The sequence below is a fragment of the Triturus cristatus genome, chromosome 5_2, assembly GCF_964204655.1.
Source record: "Triturus cristatus chromosome 5_2, aTriCri1.1, whole genome shotgun sequence".
NCBI classification, from domain to species: domain Eukaryota; kingdom Metazoa; phylum Chordata; class Amphibia; order Caudata; family Salamandridae; genus Triturus; species Triturus cristatus.
This window is the reverse complement of record NC_140588.1, coordinates 737,941,263-737,964,715: the sequence shown is the minus strand read 5'-3', so window position 1 is coordinate 737,964,715 and position 23,453 is coordinate 737,941,263. Positions and strand designations below refer to the sequence as shown.

Below are 23,453 nucleotides of genomic sequence, written 5' to 3'. Positions count from 1 at the left end.
AGAAATGGGTGTGAAAGCAGTAATGGATACCTGGAAACATATTTGAAAACTAGACAAAATTCTGAACTCAGCAAGGGGTCATTTGTATAGATCCTTTAAGGTTTTTTTTTATAGAAACTAACAGTTGAAAATACAAAATATTGAGTTGAATAAAAACAGCCTTTTGTGCCAACATTGTCACTTGTTACTTCTTCCAAATGTGACAGGTTTTTAAAGCAATACACAGTTACATCCGCTAACCCCTTCTGGTTGTGGGGATATATAGGACTTGTAGGTTCACCACGAACCAGAGGAACCCAGAGCCAATAACTGAGCTGTGTCTTGCTATGGTTTTTCATTGTATACCAGGTAGAAATTCATTTGGTAAAATATAAAGAGTGAAAAATAGGTACGAAAGAAACCTCTATATTTCCGAAATGGGAACAGAATATAGAGTTTAGAAGCAGTGGTTATTTACACATCTCCGAAATTGTGGGGACCCATACAAGCATGTGAATTAGAGGTCATTTTTCAAAATGACTTCTTTTTTACAAATTGTCTTACATTTGGAAAGCAGAAATGCAGAGAAATCCAATTGGTAATACCACTTGTTCTACTATTCTGTGTTCCCCCAAGTCTCCTGATAAAAATGCTACCTCAATTGTGTGGGTAGGCCTAGTGCCTGTGACAGGAAACGACCCAACATTAAATGTGGACCCATCACATATTTCCAGTGTAAACTGAGCCTTCTTTGCAATATGCCTAGCTGTGGATTTTGAACCATAGCTCTGCCGGCATCTAGGAAAAACTAGCAAGCCTATACATTTTTGAAAACTAGACACCCAGGGGAATCCAGGATGTGGTGACTTGTGTGGCTCCCACCAGGTTCTGTTACCCAGAATCCCTTGCAAACCTCAAACTTAGTAAAGAAAAACATATTCCCCACATTTCTGTGACGGAAAGTTCTGGAATCTGCGTGAATCCACAAACTTCCACCCACCCAGCATTCCCCAAAGTTTCCCAATAAAAATGGTACCTCACTTGTGTGGGTACACCTAGTGCCCGTGACAGGAAATGGGGCAAAATGCAACGTGGACACATCACATTTTTCCAGTGAAAACTGACCCTTTTCTTGCAATGTGTCTAGCTGTGGACTTCGAACCCTAGTTCTACCAGTACCTAGGGAAACCTAACAAACCTATACATTATTGAAAACTAAAAACACAAGGGAATCCAGGATGGGGTGACTTGTGTGGTTCTCACCAGGTTCTGTTACCGAGAATCCCTTGCAAACCTCAAACTTTGTAAACAAAAACATTTTCCTCACATTTCTGTGATGGAAAGTTCTGTAATCTGCGTGAATCAAAAAACTTCCATGCAATCAGCGTTCCCCAAAGTCTCCCGACAAAAATGGTACCTCACTTGTGTGGGTAGGCCTAGTGCCTGGGAGAGTAAACTGACAAAATTACAACGTAGACCCATCACATTTTTCAAGTGAAAACTTACCCTTTTTTTGCAATGTGCCTAGCTGTGGATTTCTAACCCTAACTCTGCCGGCACCTAAGGAAACCTGGCAAACCTATACATTTTTAAAAACTAGACACCTAGGAGAATCCAGGATGAGGTGAGTTGTGCGGCTCTCACCAGGTTCTGTTACCCAGAATTCCTTGTAAACCTCAAACTTTGCCCCAAAACACATTTTCCTCATATTTCTGTGATGGAAAGTTCTTGAAGCTGTGTTGATCAACAAACTTCCACCCACCCAGTATTCCCCAAAGTCTCCCGATAAAAATGGTACCTCACTTGTGTGGGTAGGTCTAGTGCCCGCGACAGGAAATGGCCCAAAACAAAACTTGGACCCATCACATTTTTCACAGTGAAAACTGACCTTTTTTTGCAATATCCCTAGCCGTGGATTTCGAACCCTAGCTCTGCCGGCACCAGCGAAACCTAGCAAACTACACATTTTTTTAAACTAGACACCCAGGGGAATCCAGGACGGGGTGACTTGGGTGGCTCTCACCACATTCTCTTATCTAGAATGTCAAACAAACCTCAAACTTTGTAAAAAAAAACACATTTTCCTCATATTTATGTGATTTGGAATCTGGATGGATCCACAAACTTCCACCCATCCAGCATTCCCAAAAGTCTCCTGCTAAAAATGGTACTTCACTTGTGTGGGTAGGCCTAGTGCCTGTAGCAGAGAACGCCCAAAACTTATTGTGGAGACACCAAAATTACCTATCACAAAATGACCTGGTTTTGCAAGGGAGTCACCTGGGTTTTTGGTCCCGGTTTCGGCGGCCATCTAGGGAAACCTACCTAACCCAGACATTTCTGAAAACTAGATAGCCGGAGAATTCCAGGGAGGTATGGCTTGTGTGGATCCCCCAACGCTTTCCTACCCAGAATCCCCTGCAAACCTCAAATTTAGCTAAAAAAACACATTGTCATTACATTTATGCGTGGGATCACCCCGCTAGCAAAAATGCCCTACCACCCAACATGACCCTTGGTATGTCGATAAAAATGATACCTCATTTGTGTGAGTGCCCAATAAAGAGTTAGCCTAACAACGCATATATAAAAAAATAGCACTTAGAACTCACAGTGCTATCCCATCCAGCATTCCCCAAAGTCTCCCCATAAAAATGGTACCTCACTTGTGTGGGTAGGCCTAGTTCCCGCAGCAAAGAAGGGCCAAAAATATATTATGAAGACATCAAAATGAGCTATCACAAAATGACCTGGTTTTGCAAGGTCACCTGGGTTTTTGGCCCTGGGCTCGGTGGCCATCTAGAGAAATCTGCCTAACCCAGACATTTCTGAAAACTAGATAGCCAGGGAGTCCAGGGAGGTATGGCTTTCATAGATCCCCAACATATTCCTACCCAGAATCCCCTGCAAACCTCAAATTTAGCTGAAATAAAACACTTTTCTCACTTTTGTGTGTGGAAAAGTTGTGGGATCACTGGGCTGACACAAATTTCCTACCACCCAGCGTTCCCCAAGGTCTCCCGATAAAAATGGCACCTCAGTTTTGTGGGTGGGCCAAGTACCTATGGCAGGGAAGGGCCCAAAACGTATTGTGGAGACAGCAAAATTACCTATCATAAACCAATCTGGTTTTCCAAGGAGGTCACCTGCGTTTTTTGTCCCGGGCTCCTTGGCTATCTAGGGAAACCTACCTAACCCAAACATTTCTGAAAACTAGATAGCTGGGGGAGTCCAGGAGGTATGTATTGCATGGATTCCCCAATGTTTTTCTACCCAGAATTCCCTGCAAACCTCAAATTTAGCTAAAAAACCAAAATGTTCTCACTTTTCTGTGTGGAGAAGTTGTGGAATCACTGGGCTGACGCAAATTACCTACCACCCAGTGTTCCCCGAGGTCTCCCGATAACAATGGTACCGCACTTGTGTGGGTGGGAAAAGTACCCGCGACAGGGAAGGGCCCAAAATATATTGTGGAGACATCAAAATTACCTATCACAAACTGACCTGGTTTTGCAAAGGGGTCACCTGCGTTTTCGGTCCCGGGCTCGGTGGCTATCTAGGGAAAGCTACCTAAACCAGACATTTCTGAAAACTAGACAGCCAGGGAAGTCCAAGGAGGTATGGCTTGCGTAGCCCCCAACGTTTTCCTACCCAGAAACCCCTGCAAACCTCAAATTTAGGTAAATAAACACATTTTTCTCACTTTTCTGTGTGGAAAAGTTGGGGGATCACTGATCTGACACAAATTTCCTATTGTACAGCGTTCTCTAATATCTCCTGATAAAAATGGTACCTCACTTGTGGGAGTGGGCAAAGTACCTGCGGAAGGGAAGGACCCAAAACGTTTTGTGGAGACATCAAAATTACCTATCACAAACCGACCTGCTTTTGCAAGGTGGCCACCTGCGTTTGTGGTCCCGGGCTGGGTGGCCATCTATGGAAACCTACCTAAACCAGACATTTCTGAAAACTAGACAGCTGGGGCAGTCCAGGGAGCTATGGCTTGCGTGGATCCCCCAACGTTTTCCTACCCAGAATCCCCTGCAAACCTCAAATTTAGCTAAAAAATACACATTGTCATTACATTTGTACGTGGAATCACCCCGCTAGCACAAAGGTCCAACCACCCAGCTTGCCCCTTGGTCTCCCGATAAAAATGATTTCTCATTTGTGTGGGTGCCCAATGCAGAGTTGGCCTAAAAACGCATATATAAAAAAATGCTCTTAGAACTCACAGTGCTATCCCCTCAATGCCTATGTTTTTGGCCCTTCCCAGTCACAGGACCTTGGCCCAACCACACAAGTGAGGTATCATATTCCTCGGGAGACCGAGGGGAATGCTAGGCGGTAGGACATTTGTCCCAGCATGGTGATACCACAGAGAAAAGTGAGAAAATGTGATTTATTTTAGCTAAATTTGAAGTTTGCAGGGGATTCTGGGTGGGAAAACATTGGGGGATCCATGCAAGCCATACCTCCCTGGACTGCCCCGGCTGTCTAGTTTTCAGAAATGTCTGGTTTAGGTAGGTTTCCATAGATGGCCGCCGAGCCCGGGACTAAAAACGCAGGTGACCACCTTGCAAAAACAGGTCAGCTTGTGATAAGAAATGTTGATGTTTCCACAATACGTTTTGGGCCCTTACCTGCTGTGGGTACTTGGCTCAACCACACAAGAGACGGTACCATTTTTATCTGGAGACCTGGTGGAATGCTGGGTGGTAGGAAATTTGTGTCAGCCCAGTGATCACACAACTTTTCCACAAAGAAAAGTGAGAACAATTTGTTTTTTTAGCTAAATTTGAGGTTTGCAGGGAACTCTAGGTAGGAAAATGTTGGGGGATCCACGCAACCATACATCCATGGACTGCTCCGGCTTTCTAGTCTTCAGAAATGTCTGGGTTAGGTAGGTTTCCCTAGATGTCCGCCAAGCCCAATCCCAAAAACGCAGGTGGCCACCTTGCAAAGGCAGGTTGGTTTGTGATAGGTAATTTTGATGTCTCCACAATACATTTTGGGCCCTTCCCTGCCGTGGGTACTTGGCCCGCCCACACAAGTAAGGTACCATTTTTATCGGGAGACTTTAAGAAATGCTGGGTGGTAGGATATTTGGGGGGTTTTTGGTCTTCATATGCGACAATCCATAAAAGGTGTTTGCTACGGTGCGTTCAGGGTTTAGTGAACAGAATATACACTTGCATTCTACCGGATGTTCCCTGGCCCAAATACACTTACTTTCAACCTTTATCTCGAGGTGGTGAGGATTCCCCCGCATACCACCCTTTGGATTAGGATGTCTAAATCCCTGGACTGTTTTAATCCTCTAATTGCCTAACTGAGTTTGAATCATAACTGATAAGGGGTGCCCCTATGCTGGCTCTCTTCTCAGAGGCATTTATACAATCTAACCTGCCAAGTCATCTGGCGGTCATTAACCAAGCTACACAGGGCGGTGGACTACTAGAAATCCAATAATACAGATTTCCCAGCGAGCAATGATGATCAGAATTAATAACAACTGCTCAAGCGATTTCCTATTCTTCCCAAACAAGCCATGATTATCTAAGATCCCAAAAATAATTAGAGATAAGCTTACCTCTATGTTCTTTTTCAATACATCTGTTTATACCTTACGCACATCTAGCCAATAAGCAATCACGCCGGGACATTGCCAGAACATATGCACATCAGCTGCTTTTTGGAGTTCACATTTCGGGCAGGATCTTATTTCCCCTCCTATTCTGGACAACTTCTTTGGAGACCAATAAACCCTGTGCAAAGTAAATAAATGGTTCTTCCTTAATGAAGCGTATTTGACAAACAAGCAAAGTGTATTCATGGATACTTGCCAAAGAGTTGTTAAGTCAGCGTCTGGAAGGGCCTTTTTCCATTTTTCCTCCAGTGGCATCTGATAGGAATCTTCCTCTTGGACTAACATCCAGTACCATTTAGCAGTTTCTTTTTTCTGTACCGGGTTGCCATATAGACCTGTTTCCCACTCATTCAAGGCTCCTATAGATGATTGGCTTTGGACCCAGCTTGTTAGTTGCAGATTTTTTTCTAATAAATAGTCCCACCAAGTTTGATTCTGCTCGTCCATTAGTTGGTCCCATTTTTCAATTTCAGCGTCCACAAGTAGTATAAATAAAGAGTCTTGTAAACATAAAGGACTTCCTGGACGATTTCCAAATTGGAGCCAACTGACTATTATAGGATAAATTCAACATTCTCCTGACCTGAATCCAGAGTCTGCATGCTGCACTCAAGACCTTCAAACAAATTTTCTTGAAGGATTTGTGATGCCCATATTTGAAAAAGAAGTAGCTGCCTTGTTCTGCTAGATCACTAACTAGTGCTCCATAACAAGGTCGAAATAGCTAGACGTGTTTAGTTAGTAATGCTCTAAACTTTTTTAACTGAAAAGCCCAGCAATATAACATGAAGTCTGGTAAAGCAAGCCCTCCATATGTCTTTTTTTTGCGAATCTTTTTCCAAGCAATTCTTGGGCTCTTATTGGCCCAAATAAAGCTTTTTAGATCACCTTGTAGTTTCTTAAATCATTTTAACTCGAAGTGTAGTGGTAAGGCATTAAATATAAAGGTGAACTTTGGCAGAATCATCATTTTTATCGGGCTAAGCCTGCCAATGATCGATAAGGGTAAGGTAGACCACGCTTGCAAAAGCTTTTTGGTTTCTTTCATGAGTTTTAGAAGATTTATCTGTGCCATTTCTTCCAGAGATTTAACTACCTGAACTCCTAAGTATCTTATCTCTTTCTTCACATTTTTTTCTCTAAGAGTAGGATCAAGTTGTGTATTCCAGGCCATTATCTCAGTTTTTTCTTCGTTTACCTGGTATCCAGCTACCTTACCAAAATCTTTTAATAAACCCATTATAATTGGTAATGATTCTGTAGGATTTTGCGTATATATTATTAGGTCATCGGCGTAGAGTGCCTTTTTCTTAACCCAGCCTTAGTGTTGGAAAGGCTGAATCTGCTGGTCTTTCCTAATCCTCCTTGCTAAGGGCTCAAAATACAGGCTAAACAGTATGGGGGATCAGGAACAGCCTTGCCGTGTGCCTCTACCTATTCTTAATTGCTGAGTAAGTGAACCATTAATTAAGATCCTTGCAAAAGGACATGTATAGATGTTTTTTATTGCACTCACGAAATTGCTCTCTAACCCGTTATGGGACAAAACAGTGTAGAGGAAGGGCCAGCTAACCCTGTTGAATGCCTTGGCGGCATCGACAGTCAAGACAGCTAGTGGAAGATTTCTGTCTGTGGCCAGATCTATAGCGCACACCAGTGTGTAAGATCGCTTAGCTGTCTATTTTTCATAAACGCTTTTTGAGAAGTTGCAATTAAATCTCCCAATACTTTATCTATCCTTTTTGCCAATATACTCGTGAATATTTTATAGTCATTCTTGAGTAAAGATATTGGGCGATAGGACTCACATTTTTTGGGATTTTTGTGGGGTTTCAATATAAGGGTTATTGTAGCTGCATTCCAGTATTCCGGGACGAATTAATTGTTTATGTAAAACCTTATAGAATTCGCTGGGAATTCGATCAGGTCCGGGGGCTTTCCCATTTTTCAGGTTTTTTATTGCTAAAAATACCTCTTCAGATGTAAATGGGCTATTAAGTAGAGATTCCTTGTCTGATGAAAGTTTTGGTAGAGGGTCACCTAAAAGCCAGGTAGATAACTGTTCATTCCACAATGAGATATCTTCCTTATTTAAATTTTGGAAGAAGTCGATAAAAGCAGTTCCAATGCCTTTGTCATCAGTACAACTTGCATCTGACCCCCCCAAGGTTATCTCTTTTATTGAATTCCTAACTAAGTCTCCCCTAGTTTTCCATTCTAATAACCTCCCACACCCCTCACCATACTCGTAGTGCGCCAACTTGCTAGCAAACCATTTTTTCTTTACTATATCTTCCAAGTGTTCCACTAGCTCTTTCTTTCCCTCATCAATTTGTGCTTGTATCTCCTTCGCTGCTGCTGAGTCACCTGCGACATAAAGAACTTCTTGTCAAGAGATTATTTTCTTCTCTATCATCTTGATTTTTTTGTCGTTTTCTTTCTTCCTATGTGCGGCATGACTAATTATTCTCCATCTAATGTAGGCTTTATATGCATCCCACATAACCCGTAATGAAGAAGAACCAGCATTCAGTTCAAAATAATCTAGCGTGTCTTGTTTCCATTTTTTTTGTATGTCCAATTTTCCTAGTAGGGACCTGTCCATAGTGCACCTGAGTTCAGGCACCCTTTGTTCTATAGATCTCTCTAAACTAACTGCTGAGTGGTTGGATAAGTGGGCAGGGCGATGAAAAACTGCTTTAACCTTATTGCTTAATCTTGAGTTATTGAGATTGTAGTCTATACGGGATGCCAGACCATATTTTCTATTTTGATGTGTGAATTCTTTCTTTCTACCAGCTCTCAGCCTCCAGGGATCTATAAGTCCCAAATTCTTCATACTGTTTTGTATAAAAGCTCGCATATTTAGAGCATTGACTGTCGGGCTAGGGGTAGATTTATCTAATTTGAGATCCATCATAGTGTTAAAATCCCCCACCATTATGATAGGGTGGTCATCATTCAATGCTTGTTGAAATAGGTCATGTAGTGGTGACGGGCATCTATATTTGGGCCATAATAGCTTATCATAGAATATTTTTTACTGGAAATCCTCACTGTCACAATGACCCACCTTTTTGTAGGATCTGAGACTACTTTTATTATTTTTGCATGAGCTGAATTCTTAAACAGGACAGCGACCCCTTTAATGTTACAGTTCTGATTGGTAAATGCAAACCAGTGTATCCACTTATGCCCTTTAAGTATTAACTCCCATTCTTTTTGTTGCAGGTGAGTTTATTGCAGCATTATAATGTCCCTCTTAGATGGTCTAAGAAATTGTCGAATTTGCCTTCGTCTATCTGCTAATCTCAACCTATTTATATTCCAGCTGAGTATCCTCAAAGTGTGATTGTTATCTATGTTAACCATGTTCTATAGGCAGTGTGCTTCCCGTGTTTTCCTGTTGTCTGAAGGATTTTTGCATATGAGGACTTTTAATTTTGTGGTTTTTTTTCCAAATGCTCCCATCCCGTGTGCTAATTGCACAATATATGCAGTGCATTCTTACCCCAGCCTCACTGACTCCCCACCCTCCCTCCCAGGGGAACCCTCTCTTTGACCAACATGGGCATAGAAGCTGCCCAGCAGCCTTCATCTCTCCAGCCTTATACCTGGTGTGTGTGTATGGACTTAACCTATTTAAGAGTTTAGGATTTTATGTTCTTGATAAAGCTTTCCATTTCCTCTGGGTCTCTAAAAGTGTACATTTTATTATTCCACATTATTTTTAATGTGGCAGGAAATTTAATTTGTGAGGTGGCCCCTAGAGATTTAAGCTCCTGTATATGCCTGCCCAGCTCCCACTGACGTGATTGGATTTCTATTGACAAATCTGAATGAATACGGAATGACCAACCGTCTCCAGGGTATGATCCTGCTTTTAATGCATCTGAGAGTATCTTTTCCTTAACAGAGTAGGTACTGAAGTTAACTAGTATTTTCCTAGGTCTATCTCTATTAGGATTCCGCCTAAAGGGATCTCTGCGAATTTGTTGGATATCACGGAGAGGATCCTAATTCCATGGCTTCTGGTATTATTTCTTGGGTCAGACTTATAAAAAACCCTTTTAAGTCCTCACCCTCTTTTCCCGCCAGGACATTAAGGAGCCTTAGACTATTTCTTGAGTTATTCTCTAAAGTTTCATGTTTTTCTTGGAGGGCTTTTTCCTTTTCCTTGCAATGCTGAATCACCTTACGGTTGTCAGTAACTTCCCTTCTCATATCCTCTGAGGAGGTTTCCAGATTTTTAATCCTATCAGTCAAATCTGTGAGCTTCTTCTCGAGGTTCTCACAGGCATCACAAATATTTACTTGATTTGCTTCAGACATGGCGAATCTGTTTTTAATTTCCTCCTATAATGTTCGCAATAGTCCCTCAATATTCTCCTTCCTCGGGGGTAGTGCAGTTGCTGCCTCCACCGCTAAAGGCACAGATAATACAGATGGTATGGGTTCATTTTCATTCTGGCTGACAGGTGGAATTTCAAGAGGTAAGGCATCCACCTCCAAGACATGAAACTTATTAACCAAGGATAGTCTGGACATTTGCTGTAGTTCACCAACCGTTTGTTGATTCATAGTGTTGATAGCACCCGGGTGGGGTCTAACACCCTCGTAACGGTGGTTGGTAAATTAACGCTCCCACTTACCTTCAAAAAGGATCTTCATGAGGGGGTTATTTTAAGTCTAGCCCCCCACTGGCCCAGAGATATTGGCATCTTGCTTTTTTTATGAATTTGTTTAGGGGTACAGTCTTTGCAAGGTGCTACTAATAAGATATCTAGGGGCTGTAGCAGGGTGGAGAAAACTGGTGGAGACACTTTTTGCCCTAAGTGAGTTTCGTCAACATTTATACATTTATTTCTCCTGTTAGTTTGTTGTGTCCGTAGCTCTGCAGATGTTGCATGCTGCTTTCCCTCTAATTTCCTCCTCTGTGATGATTTAATGTTGGAGCACTGTTTCCTAGGTATCTTCGGCTCTTTACCCAACACGGGCACTCTTTTGGGGCTCATGTGCGAGGACAGGCCAAGCTCCAACACGTCCGAGGAATCTTGCGGTGTTTGTGCACAAAAATATTGCGACTGTGTACTAACCACACCTCCTTGCCCCCGCAGAGAGATTCGTGTTACAGCCCTCCAGCCCTGACAAAGTAGGAGGGCAGCCAGGTACCATGGGGCCCCATATGCAGCAGACAGTACCATACGCTATCCCCCAAATATCAACAGACCGTAGCATCGTGGAGGAATGGCAGCAAATCACAGAAGAGGGCTGTAGCACGCCAGGAACACAAGGTATGATAAACCCAAGCCGCTGAGGGATTCCGCGACTGCCAAACTCCTCCGAGCACCACATTTAATAGTTTAGGTAAAAATAAATGCAGCCATGGTGCCTGAACGGAACCCCAACCACCACGGGGGTCTCCGAATGTGGAAACAGAGCCCACCGGCAATGGCAGAAATCGAAGCCTGATCCAGCCTACATGCCCGCGGCCAGCGGCACCTTCAACCGCAGCTGCACCCATCCAGTCAGCCACGCCTGTGTTCATGAGAGAAACGGCAGTAGGGGGGAAAGAGGCAGCCCCGAGTGAAAGGAGATAGGCGCAGGAGCTTCCGCAGCATGCCACAGCATATCGCTATCTAAAGAAAGGGTCAAATTGTATCCTGAGTGAGCATATTATCTTTGAATTCCAATTTCACAGAAATGAGTGCTGGGGCGAATCAAGCTTGCAGCCGACTCCTTAGCCGGCCGCCATGTTCCCCCGGTAGGAAATTTGTGGTTTCTTTCTGAAGCATGAAATTTATTGCACAGTAATGCAAGGATAATGAAACAGTCACATTTTGAGGTTTGCAGGACATTGTGGGAAAGATAGCTTGTTGGGATTCACAAGCAAGACATCACCATGGACTCATGTGGGTGTTTAGTTTACAAAAATATCTAGAGTCGGTAGGTTTTTTGTAGATGGAATGTACACCCTGGCAGAGAAAGACAGAAAAGACAATTACTGGTTGGATTTGGCACGAGGGTGAGTGAAGGTTCAGTATATAAAATTTTATTAACAAGAGATTTCACAAAAATGAAATGCGCTGTTAATAATTGAAAGGACAGGAAACTGAACCATTGGCTCACATCTCATGAGCTGTTAACCCAAGACAAGGCAAGAACAGCTTTACAGGTCATTCATACACCTTTCATACATGTGACACATACAAAACCATTCACACCGCCAGCCCAGGTTCATCACATTACAACACACACATCAGCAGACGGCGCCATTCAAGGGCCCATACCTGACACAGCAACTACACCAACTGACGGATTGTGTGAACTGTTGCTTGGCTCGAGTGTGGGTAGTGACCAGCAGCAAGTCACTATTCACACACCACCAGCCAAGTGCCAGTTCATGCACACCGCGAGCCAAGCACCAGTTCACGCACACCACCACCCAAGCGTCAGTCCATGCACATCGTCAGCCAAGCGACAGCCCATGCACACCGCCAGCCAAGCGCCAGTCCATGCACACCGCCAGCCAAGCATCAGTCCACGGACACTGCCAACCAAAGCACCAGTCCACGTACACCACGAGCCAAGCGCCAGTCCACGCACTTCACGAGCCAAGTGCCAGTCCACGCACACCACCAGCCTACACACACCGCCATCACATTTAGGTTTTTTATTATACAAAAAAGAAAACACAAACAAATTGTAAGTAGATACAAATCTGCAAACACAAAATCTGAAACTAAATACATTGCACTAATGCCAACCTTGAAACTAAACAAAAAATATAAAACAATACAGACCAGGCAGTTCACTTTACCATTTATGGATGCTCCTAAAATTTATTTTGTGTGTGGTACCTTCGAAAACAAGCAGAAACACACCGCGCAGGATTAGAAGGACACTTGGGTAGTACATACAAGTCTCCTTCCATGTACCTCTTCACCAACAAACACTAACATCTCCTACTGGGAAAGTTTTTTGTGAGAGTAATGTGATCAGGAGAGTGGCGATCTTTCAATGGAGACGACGGAATCTGCACTCGGCCGGAGCCTGCCTAGATCAGCTGGTAAGCGGCGTCCGTGTAGCACGAAAATTCTGGTTTTTAGCCCCTAAATTTCTTCTTGAGTTTCATTGCATTTATATTTAACTCTTCACAGCTTACTTCTCTGTGAACGTGTGGAACGTGACCATTATTTGGGTAAGACTTCGGTTTAGACACCCAGGTGTTTGTTAAAGGGCAACACAGGATATAAGACTTAAGAGAGATTACATTTCATGTTTTACATTTCTGCTTCACAGATATTTACTTCTTGTGAAAGCGACGTATTCTTTAGTGACACTTACCCACTATAGACCTCGCTGTAAGTATATTACTCAGGGACACTATATTTTGTGCACTGGATCACTCAGTACACCAGTTTCAAGTAGCACCTTTTCTCGTTCCTTCACCACACCCGCCATTGGCTTTCATCGCGTTTTTACACGCGCATACTCTTGGCACGTTTGGGCGACTTTCCCACAACTAGAGCTTTTTCTCTACTATCTCCTTCTTTAAAAATAATGCACTTCTTCATAGCTTGCCTTCACGTGTTTCCATGAGTGCAAATCCTATTCTTAGAATGTTGTATTTTCTTATACCTAGTCAATTAGACTTTCTGTTTCGTTGTAGCTCTCAGAATGGTGGACCAGGTTGAAAATTGACTTCTCCTCTACAATGCGTATCCCCTGAAGAAGGGTTTCGTTAACCCGAAATGCATTGGCAACTTTCATTGTAACAAAGAGAATATCATTTATGTTGCTTTTAGAGTCATAAATTCTCATGGATCGAATATGTTTATGATTCTTCATACTCTCAGAATTTTTGCAAAGCAGATGTTTGTACTCACAATGACCATTATATGTTTTGACTATAATATGTTTTAACAAGTTGGCACATGTAAAAGTATTTACGTATTTTGATGTTTGAATTATTCAGAAGAATATTAAATCAAGGATATAGACTTATACAGTCTTGTGTAGTGCGTCATGTAGGTTTGGGTCACTCCACTCCTCCACTTTTGATCTTTCAATCTAGCCACATCCTCCACCACTTCAACTCTAGGAACACTTGCCTGTTCCACTACAACAAGGCTGCCATCACAGACTCCTGAAACTTAACAAAGGTCATCGTTGACTCAGGACAACAATCCTTAAATTCAACGAAAAGCATGAAAGGTTGCCAAGTGGAAAAGATGGATAGCCAACTACTTATACCAAATGTAAGCCTTACGAAGAGCAGAGTAAGGTTCCAACTTCTGATCTACTCTATCAACACCACCCATGTGCCTATTATAGTCTAAACTGATCTTAGGTTTGCGCACTTCAGCAACCTGACCCCAAACAGTCACAGGTGAAGTGTTTTCATCATGGATGGTAGTCAGCATGTAGACTTCTCTCCTGTCTGCAAACTTCACAGCTAGAATTTCCTCACTATGCAACGCATTGCACTGTCCCCGCTCAAGCTTTTGACACACAAGGTCTTTTGAAACCTTTACAGTTAGAGCAAATTCTGCCACAAGCAACAGTGTCCACTTTGGCCAATTCCATGAACAACTGCACACCAGTGTAGACGTTATCTATATATAAATGGTGATCTTTGTTAAAAAGTCCTCTTCCAAGTTCCCACACAATTTTCTCACTGACTTCAAAAGTGGATGAACAGCCAGGGGGGTCAATACTGGAATCCCTACTGAGGTACACCCTGAAATTAGAGACATATCCAGTCCTACTGTCACACAGCATATACATCTTAATTCCATAGCATGCCCTCTTGCTAGAAATGTACTGCCTAAAAACCAAGTGGCCCTTGAACAAGATCAAAGACTCATCCACAGCTATTTCGTTTCCTGGAGCATAGATCTCAGAAAATTGATCTACAAAGTGATTAATGACAGGCTGAATCTTAAAAAGACGGTCACAATCAGGGTGTTCTTGTGGGAACACTAAACCATTATCGACAAAATGCAGCATCTGAAGCAGAAGCAAATACCAATTGCGACTCATGATTGTCGGGAATATAGCTGTTGCCATCAAGGAACTAGGAGACCAATATGAAGACATCAATGGCTTATTTATCAAGCTCATCAAAAAAGCTAAACCCAAGAATGTTTTCAGTTCTTCCAGATTTGTGGGAGCCCACCAGGTAGCTCTAGAGTGGGGCCTAAGACTGGCACTGTTGTCCCTCAAATACTGTTCAGCACACAAATTAGTTTGCTCAACAATCTCTGCAAAAATACATCATCCATAAACAACTGAAAAAATGTATAGGCAAAAGGTTTTCAGTATCTACTCTACACCTTGGAACACCAGTAAAGTCTGGCAATGCCGTCTGCACCATGCCTGGGGCAACCCAGAGGTCAGCTCTTCCAATAGGAAGCCTTGCAGCCCCAGACTGCAACCCAGATGCCTCTTACTGCACTATCAGCACATCAATGTCCTCCTCTAAAACAGGCACTTCATCTGCACTAAGAGTGGCTTCATTATCCGATGATTCCTCGTGGACAGAAAACTCAATGCCAGAATCTTCCACTCCCTCTTCTGCCTCAGATACAGAGTCAGTCTCTGAACCATGGGCAGAGGAAGACTCAAAAAGTATACCAACAACCTGCTGAACAGTAATCCTGCAGCTAGTCATAATCCTTACAAAGAAAGGAGTCTTCACAAATAAGTCAACAACAACCAACACTGTGCAAAATAAGTAAAAAACAAAGTGTGACTTTATAACAAAGATCTATATACTCAAAAACAATATGACTCATTTGCCTTAGATAGCTATACTCACCAGCACCTACTCTGGAGAGACACAGCAAAAACCAACAATATCCCAAGAAAGAAAAAACAATACCAATAACTCACAAGACAACAAATTACACATCAAGCACAAATGGAAAAAGATTTTAACACTCAAAAAACAGAAACCAAACATACTGGCATTATTACACCATTTACAAAAAACACATTAATGCGGGGAAATGAAACTCACTTAGAGTAAATAGTAAAAACAATGTTTTCTTACCAAACACATGCAACTAAACAAACTGCAGAACCACCAGTGACAAAACGCAACCTGGAACATCAGTCAAAAGAGCAAAAGCCTTGAACTAGAATAAAAAGGAGAAATAAAACATTGCAACTGCAATTCACAAGAAATAAAGCAATTAACATTATAACATGCTATGTCACTACCCAAGTGGCCAATCTTCCAGATGGGCCTTCAAATAGGGCGGATTAAAAAAAAATGGGGGTGATCTTGCCCAAGGGATCTGGTGGGGTTTTCTGCCAGGCCGATCTGTCCCCAGGTGGGGCAGAATACAGCAGACAGAAATGTGCCCTCTTTGGAGGTAATCGTTGCCCAAGGGGTCGCTTCCGTTTGCAAAAGAAATAGACCCCTGGTGCCTAGTTGGGTTTTTTGCCCACCCCCCCGGGGGCAGAAAGGCCAAACAAAACAGGCGGATCTGTCTCAGCAGAAAATACATAAACATAATTTACCCCTCTTAGAAGCGACCCTTGGCCAAGGGGTTGCTTCCATCTATTTAAAAAAAGACTCCTTTGTGCCTAGTGGGGTTGTCTACCCCCTTGGGACAGAAAGGCCAATAAAACAGGCCAATCTGCCCCCAGGAGGGCATAAAATACATAAACATAATTTAACCCCCTTGGAAGCAACCCTTGCCCTAGGGGTCGCTTCCATCTGCAATAAAAGAAAATCCCTGGTGCCTAGTGGGGTTTTCTGTCCCTCCCCCCTCACCCCCGGGCAGAAAGGCCAATAAAGGGCTGATCTGCCCCCACGGGGGCAGGAAAAACATATACTAAATTTCACCCCCTTGGAAGCGACTTTTGCCACAGGGGTCGCTTCCATTACACAGGAAAAAAATCCCTGTTGCCTATTGGGGTTTTCTGCCCCCCCGGTGGCAGAAAGGCCAAATGAATGGGCCGATCTGGCCCCAGGGGGGACAGAAAAAACATAAACTTATATTAACCCCTTTGGTCGCTTCCATTACATTTAAAAAGAATCCTTGGTGCCTAGTGCGGGCATTTCTGCTGCACGATTGCGACGCTGTGAGCTATCGTGCGTACATCAGGGGAGAGTAAAAACTCTTTCATCTCCCCTGATGCCTGGATGCACCATAACCCCTCCCACCCCCCGGACCAGGAAACACTCACCTCTCCTCTATGATGCCTGGAAGCAAATGGCTTCTGGCGCGTCCGGCTGCTCCTTATGACGTCGCTGCGTGCTGACATCATAGGATTGTTATGGGGGGATGGGTACCATCCCTGTTTTGAGGTGTAGATGGGCTGCCCAAGGGGGAGCACCATCACTTCCCCCATGGGTGAGTGCCATGATGGAACGGTTCCGTCATGAGCACACATCCACCGTGGCTCATGGTGGAACCGTTCCGTCATGAGCATAGAAGGGGTTAATACCCGTTACTCTACTTTTCTAAAGTGGTGTGTGATTTCTTTTGTGCAAGGTTTTTACTTTATTACTGCTCCTGTGCTGCATAAATACTTTAGACATTGCCTCTAAGTCAAACCTGACTGTTTTGTGCCTCATAGCCAGAGGATTAAGCGTAGGTTTATTTAGTTACTTATGAGGTTCACCCTGACAAGGATTGTGAATATTAACTGAGGTAGGCTCTCGTCCCCTCAAATAATGCTTCAGTCTCCTAGAGCAATCAATAAAAGTTTGGAATGAGAATATGAAAGCGACTTTAGAGCAATCCGGTATCAGACCTCCTTGTGAATTGAGAGAATCAAGAAATTAAGGACGTGCGGGGTTTAAATCCTATGATAATTTGTGGTTCACTGACTATTGGCTCTATCCTGGAGACCTCTTTACTCGATATTTATCTAATGTGGACCCGATATTTATCTAATGTGGAATCCTTTAGTACCTGTGCCTAATACTGGGAGGGATCTGTTGCTGACGTCTATGCATATATGCAGGGCACAAGTAGGGGGTACACGTAGGTACACGGCGTCCACCCACTTTTTTCACAGGGTGGACGCCGTCCCCCCTGCCAAGAACTTGGGCCCCACAGAAACATGCTGAACTTGTCCCATGTAATTTTCAGACACTGGAACATGTTCAGCAGCGCCTGTACGTAGTCTGCTTTCCATTCCCAGCAGCAAAGTGCAGGCAGCGAGGGAGCTTTTTTTTTTTTACCTCCAGCTGGGTCAAGTTAAGGGGCCATCAGGCCTCCTTTTGTTTGAATATCCTGGCTGGAGGCGGCTAAGAACCTCACACCTAAATGTAAATGCCACGGAGGGGAAACAAAGGCACGCAACTTGTTATCTCTTCACAGGTACTAGGAGAGGCGTGCTTTAACCTTTGTTCAGTCCTTGAATATAAGAGATGCATGCACTGTAAGAATGTCAGGTGTGTTGGTCTGTCCCAGCATTTACACAAATAAGCGCTTCGATTCCCCAGCACACGTTCAAATTAAATTGTATGGAAAATGACAGCAGTAGCAGTATTACGTCAATGCACATGTAAAAACAAGTCATAGTAGAATCTTGATTCTTTTATTTCCTCTTGTGGCCTCTTCAGATTTATAAGCCAGATCGTACTTGCGGGATCGGCGAGAGGGCTTCAGACGCTGCGAGGGACACGTACATGTGACTCGAACTACATTTAGAGGAAGCAAGCATAAAGATTGTGGACCCTTACTATTACATTTCCCCACGCCGATAAAAGCTGTGGGTTGGAATTATCACCACATGTCAAAAATTGGATTTAAAGACAGTTAAGCCTTGAAAAAGTCGCATGTATATACATAACTGAAGCGACGAAACACGTGTTGGCTTTGGCTTTCGATCTGGCTTACAAATCTGAAGAGGCCACAAGAGAAAATAAAAGAATCAAGATTCTACTGTGACTTGTGTTTACATGTGCATTGATGTATTACTGCTACTGCTGTCATTTTCCATACAATTTAATTTGAATGTGTGCTGGGGAATCGAAGCTCTTGTGTTGCAGCTTAGGCTGCAGAATTTGGGGAGGAAGGTGGTTCTCCCCACCTTTTAGCACTGTACCAAAATAGACAGATCGATAGATACTTAGTGGATATACCCGTTGGGCGCCTTTAACCTATACACGATACCACCGACTCTTTGATCTATGCATTTACACAAATAATTTCAATAGCACTATTTTATTTCTTTTATAGCTCTAGGCGACCCAATGCAGGGTGTCAGAGCTCTTTACATAACAAACACTTTATACATTGACAATAAATCATGTACATGTGTAAATCAATGTGCAAGATGAGTTACATGAGACAGGGTTACAAGGTGTAGGAGTTGCATTTCCTTCAAAGCTCACTGAGCTATATTACACGATTACAATGTATGAGCTGCAGGAAACAAAAAGATCTCTATGTTAAAAGCAGTAACCCACTTTACTATATACATAAAATAAAAATCTGTCATCTGCATGTTATGTGATGCGCTTTGCAGGAGACACATTAACCCACGGGGGTGGGAGGGGGTTATGGTGCATCCAGGCACCGGGGGAGATGAAAGAGTTTTTTCTCTCCCCGATGTCTCTTTGCAGGGCATTCCTGCTGCACGCTAGCGCACATTGATTTGAATCTGGGACTTCAAAAAACATAGATGTCTTCAACAAACGCGTTCACCTCCAGAGTTATCTCACCATTATTATTATTTCTGAGATTTACTGGGCACCTTTACAGCAGATGCCTTAACTCCATAAAATGTTTTAAAATCCAGACATTGCAATCAATTAAGCAGAACAGATCTACTGCCATACTTCTCCTTGTTGAGAATTTCTTTGTGACAGGGTTTAAAAAAAAATATATATTAGTTGAGGCCCAGATTATGCGTCAGGATTGCGTCACTTTTTGGCACAACACTGACACCAAATCTCATTTGTTAAATCTTACAATGTGCTTAAATGTACTCATGAAAAACCTGATAAACATGTATGAGGTCTTAATATCTGCTGTCACTTCTTGTGATGTCACATCCAGTGATGTCACTTCCTGTTGTGTCACGTGCAATGTCACGCATCGTGACATCATGCGCTGTGATGGCACACGTCATGATTTCACTTGCATACTGCCTAATCTGGTTAGTCCCCCCACTTCATTTTTTAGGACCTCTGCCCTGCATATATGCCCAATATGCTGCATCTGTAATTGTTTATGTAGCCTATTTAAAAAATAAGGTATTAGACTGTGTGTAATTGTTTACTTTGTTTTCTATTTCATTTTCAGGATTTTGTTCTTGTCAGCAGGTGTTTCGCGGTGTCGGGATGAAAAGTAATGCCTCATTGGACAATTGCAGCGCCTCGAGCCTGACGTTTCAGTCTTCTTTGTACGCTACCACATTCACCATCATTTTCATACCTGGCCTGCTGGCGAACAGTGCCGCATTGTGGGTGTTGTGCAGGTTCATCAACAAGAAAAACAAGGCAGTTATTTTCATGATAAATCTGGCTGCGGCCGACCTGGCCCACGTGCTCTCACTGCCTCTGCGAATCTATTACTATGTAAACCATACCTGGCCTTTTACGAGCACTCTGTGTCTGTTGTGCTTTTACCTGAAGTACCTCAACATGTACGCAAGCATTGCTTTCCTGACGTGCATTAGCGTTCAGCGATGCCTCTTCCTGAGGAACCCCTTTAAAGCCAAAAACTGGAAGCGCAGGTATGACGTAGGCATCAGCGCCATCATCTGGACGTTTGTAGGTGGGGCTTGTTCACTCTTCCCAGTCATGAGAAGCTCGCAGCTGAAAGCAAATAGCTGTTTCGCAGACCTTGGCATGAGGAAAACTACCGCTTTAGGGTCTTCATTTATGATGCTTTTAGTTGAATTGGCAGGTTTTGTTTTTCCTGTCATCACCATTGTCTACTGCACTTGGAAAACAAGACAATTTCTTCAAAACCCAGAAAGGCTTCTTCAATATGCCAAAGAAAAGTCCCGCGCTCTCAAAATGGTCGTGATGTGTGCAGCGGTTTTCTTCATTTGCTTCGCCCCATACCACATAAGCTTTCTTTTGTACATGCTGGTCAACTTGGACGTCATAACGCACTGCTCATTGCGAAGTGGCATTTTAACTTTTCACCCTTTCTCGCTGTGTCTCGCCAGCCTCAACTGCTGCCTCGACCCCATCCTTTACTATTTCATGGCATCGGAATTCCAAAACCAGATCTCGAGGCATGGTTCCAGTATCATGCGGGGTCGTCTAATGAGTAAAGATAGCGGCTCATCATAAAAGTGCACCCAGCAGAATCTTCATTTTCCACATTTTGTTTTGAAATGCACTGCACTTTGGAATGGAGTGTGGCGAAGGGAGAGGTACAGACGTGGCATGAAGGAAGAGAGAGTGTGGGAAGGAATGGGGTTGGAGCTAGGAAGGGATTAAAGCAGTGTTTTAAATGGGCCGGTGCTATCCGGTACCGAGTACCGGCACTTATTTTTATTTTGAGAGGGAGAGTGCCTGCACTTCTCAAGAGAAACGTAATACTTTTAATTGGAGAGTACCAGCACTTCTCATAAACGAGCACGTACTCTGGTACAGAGTACCTAAAAAAACATTTCTGAAATGGCTGGGGTTAGTATGATATCAAGTGGAGGAGAGTGGTCTGGGGAGTTTGTAAGGAAGACTGTAAGACAGTGCTTTAAATGTTAAAAAAATAAAGTGCAGGTACTCACCAAATTTAACAGAAGGTGCGTGGATTGGGGAGGGACTAAGTGTGGGTTAGGAAACATGCCTTTAATTTGAATTTTTCTTGCTGTGAAACTTTGCACAATAGTGCAGCAACACTTCTGCCATTTGTAGAGTATTCTTTTGTTTATGTGTGTGTTGTTAAATGCATATAATTGCACAGATATTGCTATACGCTGATATTTTTATGTCCACTGATACATTTCACAAGCCATGGAAAAATTTCTTTGTTGAAATATGTTACCTGATGTCTAAATTGGGAAATGTCCCTAATTAGCCCAAAAGGCATATAATCCCACACTCCCAGATATTCAGAAGGTGGTATGCAAGCAAAATAAACACACAGATGCAAACATACTCACACGCAATGATACTGGTACAAACAATCACAATGTTTCCACAAAAGCCAGTACAGAAAAAGATACAATATTTTTTTTGGCCTGTATGTGTCAGAGGCACAGCAATCAATGGTGCAGCAGGGGCAGTGGCACCAGCTGCACCAATGATGGCTATACACCGTTCTAGTTTTGCTTACCTGAAGGCTTCCTTCTTGTGATCTCTTATCTCCCACAGCTGTGTCAGATTCTGACTCGAAAGACCAGTCATTAGGACGTGACCTACACGGGACAGTCCATAGGTCTGCTCTCTTGCTACTTAGCAGTGTCAGGATCTGACAGATTTAAAAAAATATTTTTTACAGTGTTATATAGAGCTAACTCGACCCGAAGGTATCAGAGCACTTTACATGAGCTCTAGTTACATTACACGAGGACACATTCATTTTTGTAGGCACAAGTGATTTGCCCAGAATCAAACGCTGAGACTCAAGCGGGTTACCCCAGTTCCACATATTGATCTGAAGAAAGCGGTTTCTCAATAAATGAACTGCAGAGGCCACTTCAGTGGCCTGGGGCTGATCTCTGGGTAGGCTGAGGCTGCAACATGGATATGGCTGTGAAAGAATGGGCCCATGTAATGCCCTGCTTCCTGAGATCTTTCTAGAAGAGCCTTGTAGTCATGAAGGTGCAGAGGTCAGGGGGTCAGAGCCCCAGCCAGAAGTCCTGTGGCTGCTAGAGTGCACCCTGGGCAGATAAATGGCCTGCTCAAATGCACAGGCGGCATCCCAGAACAGACCAGAACGGGCAGGCAGATTGTGCATTGAACAACATGGGTAACAATCAGCCAATGGGAAGTAGTGATTGCAGGCTGGATGGCGTGCAATCCATCATCAATGTGCACACACTCCTCGATCATAGAAGTAAAGAGACTACTCTCTATTTACAGATTGTGGCGCAATCTGTGCTGCTCGATCACACGCTGTAGACAGCCAACTAGAAGACCAAAGGTTCATCTGGAGCACGAAAAGAACTAACACTTGCACTGCTGCTGGGCTCCTGCGAGTACAGGTGCACTCCTTGTCTAGGAAGAGGCTCTGGGAATCAAGGGAAGAACGTTTTAATGTGCTGGTGAGCACCGGCCTATTTAAAGCACTGTTGTAAGACTTACAGTAATGTTATGTCCAATGGGGCCAAGAGAATGAGGCACTCAGGCATTGGCTGGTAGCAGAAAGAGACACTCCAAAATGCAGTGGACCTCTGGATGCACTGCTCAAGAAAAGAGACAAAGAACAGAGCATGTGGGCACCGGGCAGAAGCGGGCTGGCAGGTGGTCTTTGTATGTAATGCATGGTTCTCCTGTGATGATGTAAGCTCTGCTTTGTGTGCTGAATTTAGTTTTCAGATTGTGTGTTATTCTTTACGAATTCTCTGCCCTTTATGTGGATACCTTCATCAGACCCAGAATTCCTTCAATAAAACTGCACATTGAAGCATTAATAATGCTACCAAGGAGACATCTGGGCTAGTACCCAAAGCTCTTTATGTTTCATTATAGTTTCCTAATATAGTGGACTCTCGCTATACTTGGACGGTGGTTAGAGGCAGAGAGAAGAGGCAGGAAAAGAGAGAGCTAAACTGGGTCTGATGCTTTTAATGTAGTCAGGCCACCAGTTCCCGCAAGAAAATAATGGTGGTGATCTTGGCTTGATGAGCATTTAATCTACATTCATAAGATCAGGTGGAAAAGGTTGATATT

The 23,453-nt window shown here is 43.3% G+C and overlaps 1 protein-coding gene across 1 annotated transcript in view; it reads left to right on the top strand.

The window, feature by feature from the left end:
- P2RY10 (P2Y receptor family member 10) overlaps window positions 1–21,047 on the top strand; it is a 135,663-nt gene extending 114,616 nt beyond the window's left edge. The window contains exon 3 of the mRNA XM_085607844.1: window positions 19,906–21,047. Within this exon, the coding sequence (XP_085463970.1) occupies window positions 19,944–20,906 (963 nt within the window). The 5' untranslated portion in view covers window positions 19,906–19,943 and the 3' untranslated portion in view covers window positions 20,907–21,047. The remainder of the gene's footprint in view (window positions 1–19,905) is intronic.
- Window positions 21,048–23,453: the final 2,406 nt, after the last annotated feature.